Here is a 7,323-nt window from a genome sequence, read left to right as displayed (position 1 = left end):
GTTTTGATGAAGAAACAAACTCATCTACAGCTTGGGCTAAGAGTAAATTTTGTCAGCAAATTTTGGTGAACTATTCCTTTAACATTAGTTAATGCAATATCTAACTAACAACAAACGTACAATTAGCAGTATATTTACTTGCAGCATCTATTAATCTTTGTAAATGTTAATGAAAAGTTAATAAAAATGCAACTGCTTAATGTATTAGTAAATGTTGAAATTAACAATGTACAATATTTCTACATCTAGCTTAATGTTAACTAATGTAAAAAAAAAAAAAATTTTATTCAACTAATAGTGAACAATACATATATAGCATTAATTATTCGTATTTATTGCTAACTACTGTAGTTAACCAATGTTAATAAATGGATGTTTATGGTAAAATATTAGCCCTATTTTCAATGACAAAAAACCCAAAACATATATATGAGATACGATATTATATTTAACAGTTTTGTTGTTCTCCTCAGATGGTGGGGCAGATAATAATGGTGCAGATTTACCTGATACAAAGGGTAAGTTACCGTCAACATGTAACCTCACCTTTCCTTGCTGGAAAATCCAGATTAAAGCAGATGTTGGCTACTTTTCCATGGTGCAAGCTGTTTTAGCTGTTATTTCATCATACAGTACAATTTTGACACATAATTCATAACTGCATTGCAGGAAATGGAAACGGTCGGCACAAACCTGTGGTAGACATACAGAAAGGTATGTTGAAATGTCTATAAAAACATATGAAACCTATAAACGAGAGAGAACTGCAGTGTGTGTCTGGATTCATTCACAGGTGACCCTCCAGGTGTTCATCTCGACATGAGTATGTATCTAGCAATAAAACAAACACAACTAATCAACGCACAATCACAACGTCATATTATTGACAGACTAATATCCTGGAATCGATGTGAATATTCCCAAATGTCTTTCCAAACAGGCGGAACAGGTCATCAGGGCGCTGCAACGGAGATGCATCACACAGCTGGTACTATATCACCTGGTTGTATGACATCACTGAAAGTCAATTGATTTGTTAGCCATAATTCAATTTTTATGCGTCTTCTCTTGGCTAGTCTGTCTACAATGGTGGGTTTACCAAATGCTTGTGCTCAATACGGAAAATATTTAGAGTTTTGTGGATTTTAGTTCTCATCACATCTATATGCAATTGTACTCTTGAAGGCTAACAAAATGAGTAAATATGCACACTTAAAATGTACACATCATGGCTTTTTTATATAACTAATGCTTAGCTATTAAAAAGGGACATGCTCTCTAAAACGATCTGTACAAATATCCTGCTTTGACAAGAAATACATCAGATTACTAAACTATGCTTATCAGGTGACTTTATGGGGTCCGTAACATAAATTTAATATAAATTTAATTTTCATCCATAGATAACAGAGCTGAAATTAACAAAAATAAATGAACAAATTAAGGCACGACACTAAAGGCAAAACTATTTTGCTTTCATAACTTGTCTTCTTTCAGACTAGTGGAAAGAAAACATCTATAACACATTTAAGAATTCATTTTATTATGCTTTACGGATTTGCGTTTACAGATTTCAATACATATCTTTAAAGGCCATTTTCACAAAATGAGTTTTTTCTCCGACACTTCAGTAAAAACTTACATGCACCAATTCCCATCTATTTTTTGAAGGTTTGTTTATATATAATTCGCCTGATTTATAAAACTTTTTTTTTTTTTTCTGGCTGTTGACAGTATTTTCTCATTTATGGAGGAGAAGAAATTTAACTCTTAATATGTCAACAAAATAAAACAAGAATTTTGAACCTGTCTTTATCCAATGTTCATATTTCTGTTCTGGAAATATAAGCAAATTAGTGCCTAATGCAATTAAATAACACCACATTTTTTTTAAAAAAGTGGGAAACTTAGTTATTTAAACATTAGTTAAAATGTTAACCTATTCACCTGTAGTGTCTTGCCCTAAATGAAATCTTGCCTACCTAGACATCATTGCCTTCCTCACACAGTGTTTGATCAAAAAGGTAGGCAGCATTATTTTATGCATTTATAAAGTTCTTTGTTTTACCCCAAAATCTAAGGTATTGGAGAAAACAACCCCAGAATGCTTTGAGGGGAGCTCAGTGAATAAACCCATCCAAAATGACTAGAAATATAGAGGCCTGCCTTCATTTCAGTGAATCCTGAGAGTATTTCTTAAATAGTTCAAGCTTGTGCTGTTTTTATGCTCATTAGCATAAACTTCAAACTTATGAGTTAAGTCTTCCAAATACTATTTTACATCTAGAAGGCACCTGTCTATTTAGACAACAACACTCTTAAAAATAAAGGTGATTCATTATGCCATAGAACCTTTTTTGTCTAAATGGTTCCATAAAGAACATCTGAAGAACCTCTCTGTTTCACAAAAGGTTCTTTGTGGCGACAGAAGGTTCTTCAGATTATATAAGTCGTGACGTATTGTCAAGTATGGTGACCCATACTCGAAATTGGTGCTCTGCGTTTAACCCATCCAAGTGCACACACACAGCAGTGAGTAGTGAACAAATGCACACACACACACACACACACACACACCGTGAACACACACCCGGAGCAGTGGGCAGCCATGCTGCGGCGCCCGGGGAGCAATTGGGGGTTCGGTGCCTTGCTCAAGGGCACCTCAGTCGTGGTATTGAGGGTGGAGAGAGCGCTGTACATTCACTCCCCCCACCTACAATCCCTGCCGGCCGGGGACTCGAACCCGCAACCTTTCGATTACGAGTCCGACTCTCTAACCATTAGGCCACGATAAAGGTATGAGATGGAGATGGTTCTTTAAAGAACCTTTGACCGACATCTTCTATGGCATCGCTGTGAAGAACCATTTAATTACCTTTATTTTTAAGAGTGAAGGCACCACACTAGATTTTAGAACAGCACTAATAAGTCATCGCTAATCATCTTTACACATATATTAATCTACTTAGCACCTTTACAAACTATTTTTCTTGTTGCTGTTATTTTCAGTTGGTGTGCTTGATCAAAGTGACCACACTCTCAGTCCTTACTCTGACGCGACCGGTAAGCAACCACAAATGAAAGCCTGTTTCCATCATAGATTTAAAAACTGAATTAAAAAAAAAGATTGTTAATTTGTTTTTTTTTAATCTCACAATTTGCACTTCCTTGCAATTCTGAAGAATTCTGAGAATTCAGGAATCAGAATTCTGAATTGTTCTCGCAATTCCGAATTTACATACAGTTTTGCAATTGAGAGTTTACGTCTCACAATTCTGACTTTATATTTAGCATTTCTGAAAAAAAGTGAGAATTGTGTTTCAAAACATTAACAAACTTCCATGATAATCCTTACTGATCAGTTTAATAAATTAATAATAATAATGATAAAATAGTTGACTTAATTTCTTTTTAAATGCTTCTTTGTTTTTTTTAAGATTAATTTTATAATTATTTTCAAATTATTTGTATGTAAAGCACTTTACATTACCATTATGTTTGAAGTGTGCTATATAAATAAACTCGTCTTGCCTTCTCAAAGGATTTGACGGTGTCACCGGTGCAAGCATGCAGACAGATATGGCAGGTATTATCTTTAAAATTTTATCAAACATAATATTTACGAAATACATCATGAGTGAATGTAAAAGCAGTATTGGTCTTTGTGCATGTACCTGTAATAACGGAGCTGACATTGTGATCAGGTGCGGCAGGTGATCCAGTGACTGACGGACAGACTCAAACAGACATGACAGGCGAGTACAACACATTATGCAAAGAAGTAATTACAATAAATATGAAATATTTATGACATGCTGTTTCTTGTTATTCAGGGCAGGGACACTTAGCTGTGACAGACGGCATGCCGAATTACACAGGTAACCACATTTCCTCAGCACATCCAGACACGTCAGTCAATCACTCATGCAAGGGTTTCATGTGTAGTGTGTGTTTCTAAAAAGCAGATTCTGTGCGTGCGACTGGGACTGGATTTACAGGTGAGTGACCTTTAGATTATCTGAATAAATCAGAATGACCAAGGCACGGATAATATAAAGGTATATTCAGAAAATATGGATATGGATCTATATGTAATCATCAGCTGAAGTAACAAACTGTATCATTTTTGTATTTTGGCATTTCAAATGTTCTTGTCAAACTTTCAGATGCCTCAGAGACACATAGTAGCATGGTTCAGACAGACTTACCAGGTAAATTACGTTTGAAAACATCTGCCTCATCAGGTGGACTAACCATCCAGGTAAGCTGCCCTTATAAAAATGTACCATGGTAAACTTAGTTTCTGCAGAAAAAATGACAAAGATACTTAAAGCCAGTTTGAAGGATATTCTATCATTTTAAAGTACAATGCTATTTTGGTGGAAACTATGATTACCAAGGTCTATTTTTGCAAGGGTTTGCTTACAAAGCAGAAATTGTGTTAAAAGTTTATTAAAAGTTAAAAATGAAACAAACCTTTCTTAAACTCGACTCCAGTCACAGGGGATCCATTCACAGGGGTTTCCTCACAGACAGATGCCATGGGCACAGGTGGGTGACACAAACACACACACACACACACACACACACACACACACAAGTATTCCTATCATTATGGGGACATTCCATAGGCATAATGTTTTTTACTATACCAACTGTATTTTCTATCCCCTTACCCTAACCCTACACCCATCACACAAAGCTACTTTTTTAGATGTTCAAAGAACTTCATTCTATATGATTTATAAGCTTGTTTCCTCATAAGATTTGTCCCCACAAGGTCAGAATTCACTGGTATTGCTATCATTGTGAGGACATTTGGTCCCCATAACGTGGTGAATACCAGTACAAACACACTATACGGAAAAAGTACATTTGCAATTTTTTCATTTTTATTTTTAAGCTACAGCTGAACCTCAAGGGACTCTCGGGAGTCCAAGTAAGTTTTTATATACATATGCATACACTACTGGTCAAATTCTTGGAATAATGAATTTTTTTAATGTCTCTTAATATCGATGTCTCTTAAATCATGTCAAAATGTCTTATTTGATTCACACTACATCTCTAAACCTGCTTTAAAAAGTAAACAAACAGGATAAATTCATCAAATCAGTTGTTTTGATGTATATCTCTGGTTTGTTCTCCTCTAACAGACCAACCTGGTGCTACAGAACAGACACAGCCAGCTGGTAAGCTTCATGGGAGTTCAGACCTCCTTCACTTCAATCACATGATTTAGGATTCATTCTGATGATCTGTATCTTGCTTTCACCTCAAAGCCATGTCAAACCTGTCAAGGAAACATATCGGTCATAAAACTGAATGATGAAAAAATTCTAGAATAGAAATGAAATAGTGAATACCTTGTGAATAAATTCATGTTTATGTCTGATTGAGATGATGGAGTGTCTCCTGTGCTGATAAACAGATGCTCAACAGCTCTTCTCTTTTCTCTGTTTTGCTTGTTCTGTCCAGTATCAGCAGGTGAACAGTACCACACATCTGGTCAGGGTCCTGAAGGTGGGTCTGAAATTCTCCATGCAGATTGTTCATGTTGAAATATCTATATTCAAAATAAATGTCCCAAATCATCTCATAAATATTGGAAAAATACTTTATACTTAAATGTTAACACATTATCCCCCGGTTTCACAGACAAGGCTTAAGCCTAGTCCTGGACTAAAATGTAAGTCTGAGCCGTTTCAAATGAAAGAAACTTGCACCGACTGATCTTATAATATATCAGTGCCTTTGATTTGTCTCAAGATGCACACAGTAATGTTTTTTTTTCTAAGCACGTTCATAAAAATTGCTTAAATGTCCTAATTGAACTTTGATCTAATCCTGGCTTAGTCTAAGCCCCGTCTGTGAAACCGTGCCTGTATATGTATCTAAGATCAAAGGTTTGGGGTCAGTATAGGCTAAATTAATGCTTTTAATCAGCAAGGATGCATTAAATTAATCAAAAGTGACAGAAAAGACAATTATATGATACAAAAGATTTCCATTTCATATAAATGCTGTCCTTTTGAACTTTATATTCATCAAAGAATCATGAAAAAACAGTAGTTTCCACAAAACATTAAGCAGGACTACTCTTTTAAACAACAATAAATGTTTTTTAAGCAGCAAATCAGCATTATTTCTGAAGGACACTGAAGACTGGAGTAATGATGTTGAAAACTAAGCTGTGCTTTGCATGCATCACAGAAATAAGTGACATTTTTAAATATATTTACATATAAAACATTTATTTATATTTTTAAATGTTTTACTGTATTTTTGATGAAATAAATGCAGCCTTGGTGAGCATTAGAGACTTCTGAATATTAAAACATCTTACTGACCCCAAACTTTTCAATGGTAGTGTACATGAGACAGTATATGAATGAATTTCAATCCGTTCTTCTCATGTTTCATGAATGATGCTTGATGAATTTGGGCACCAGCAAGCTTAAATCAAATGCTGACGTTAAGAAACAAACTTTTCTGCGAGTAAACGTCTGTCCAGCTAGTTTGTCCTCAATGAACTGATCTCTGTGCTTTTTTAAAGGTGCAGAAAATGTGGAGCTGGAAGATACCTGCTGATTTCCACATGAAGCCGCAAGTGAGGTTTCTGCGCTACAGATTTCAGTGCACAGACCAGAACGCCTGGCAGAGGAACCCTGAACCGGCCCGCTAGACTTTAGCTCTCCTTTGTGTGTCCGTTTGTTTTATTTTTGACTATTTAAACATTCAGAGGATACTGTAACTTAACTTTTTATTGCACCTGTTTATAAAAGTGCCCTGTAAGTATTTTATTCATTGGTACGACAAAATAAAAATCAAATGAGTCAAATGAAGAAGAGAGAAAGAAAAAAAATCACCATTTAAAACGGATTTGCCGTGTAAATTCAATGGTTGTCTCCCACTATAAATGTCGCTACTGTATTTTCTTGCCTAGATGTTTAAGCAATATTCTTTACAAATGTCACAAATTGTATATTGCTGAATGTATGTCATTTGAAGATAATCTTTACATTAAATTGTACATCTATTTTGAACATCAAATTCAAATGTGTCATTTTACCTAAGAAAAAAACATAACTTTGTGAAACCAGTTACAAAACAGGTAGGTCTTGTTTGGAAAATGGCATGTGGTGCAGGTTTAACAACCTTAAATAGGTTAAAGGACAAGTTTGCTGATTTTCAACCAGCCTTTTACTTTCACAATAGGCCCTTTCACACAGTAATACCAGTAAATTGCTGTAAAATTACCGGAACGACTTTACCGGTATTTTTGAAAAGGTCCTGTTCACACATGATCTCTTTACGGCAATT

General features: G+C 35.1%; 1 protein-coding gene across 1 annotated transcript in view; it reads left to right on the top strand.

Moving 5' to 3' along the window:
* The window catches only part of LOC306885208 (uncharacterized protein), a 15,381-nt gene extending 8,331 nt beyond the window's left edge, over window positions 1-7,050 (top strand). The window contains exons 22-36 of the mRNA XM_079441600.1: window positions 474-518; window positions 670-714; window positions 794-823; window positions 941-988; window positions 3,010-3,063; window positions 3,542-3,586; window positions 3,705-3,755; window positions 3,834-3,878; window positions 3,966-3,998; window positions 4,167-4,211; window positions 4,498-4,551; window positions 4,904-4,939; window positions 5,157-5,192; window positions 5,479-5,523; window positions 6,557-7,050. Of these exons, the coding sequence (XP_079297726.1) occupies window positions 474-518; window positions 670-714; window positions 794-823; window positions 941-988; window positions 3,010-3,063; window positions 3,542-3,586; window positions 3,705-3,755; window positions 3,834-3,878; window positions 3,966-3,998; window positions 4,167-4,211; window positions 4,498-4,551; window positions 4,904-4,939; window positions 5,157-5,192; window positions 5,479-5,523; window positions 6,557-6,591 (647 nt within the window). The 3' untranslated portion in view covers window positions 6,592-7,050. The remainder of the gene's footprint in view (window positions 1-473; window positions 519-669; window positions 715-793; window positions 824-940; window positions 989-3,009; window positions 3,064-3,541; window positions 3,587-3,704; window positions 3,756-3,833; window positions 3,879-3,965; window positions 3,999-4,166; window positions 4,212-4,497; window positions 4,552-4,903; window positions 4,940-5,156; window positions 5,193-5,478; window positions 5,524-6,556) is intronic.
* The last annotated feature ends 273 nt before the right edge of the window (window positions 7,051-7,323 follow it).

The sequence above is a fragment of the Barbus barbus genome (assembly GCF_936440315.1).
Source record: "Barbus barbus genome assembly, chromosome: 19".
Lineage (NCBI taxonomy): Eukaryota > Metazoa > Chordata > Actinopteri > Cypriniformes > Cyprinidae > Barbus > Barbus barbus.
Note: the sequence above shows the minus strand (reverse complement) of the source record. Positions and strands in the feature narration are given on the sequence as shown.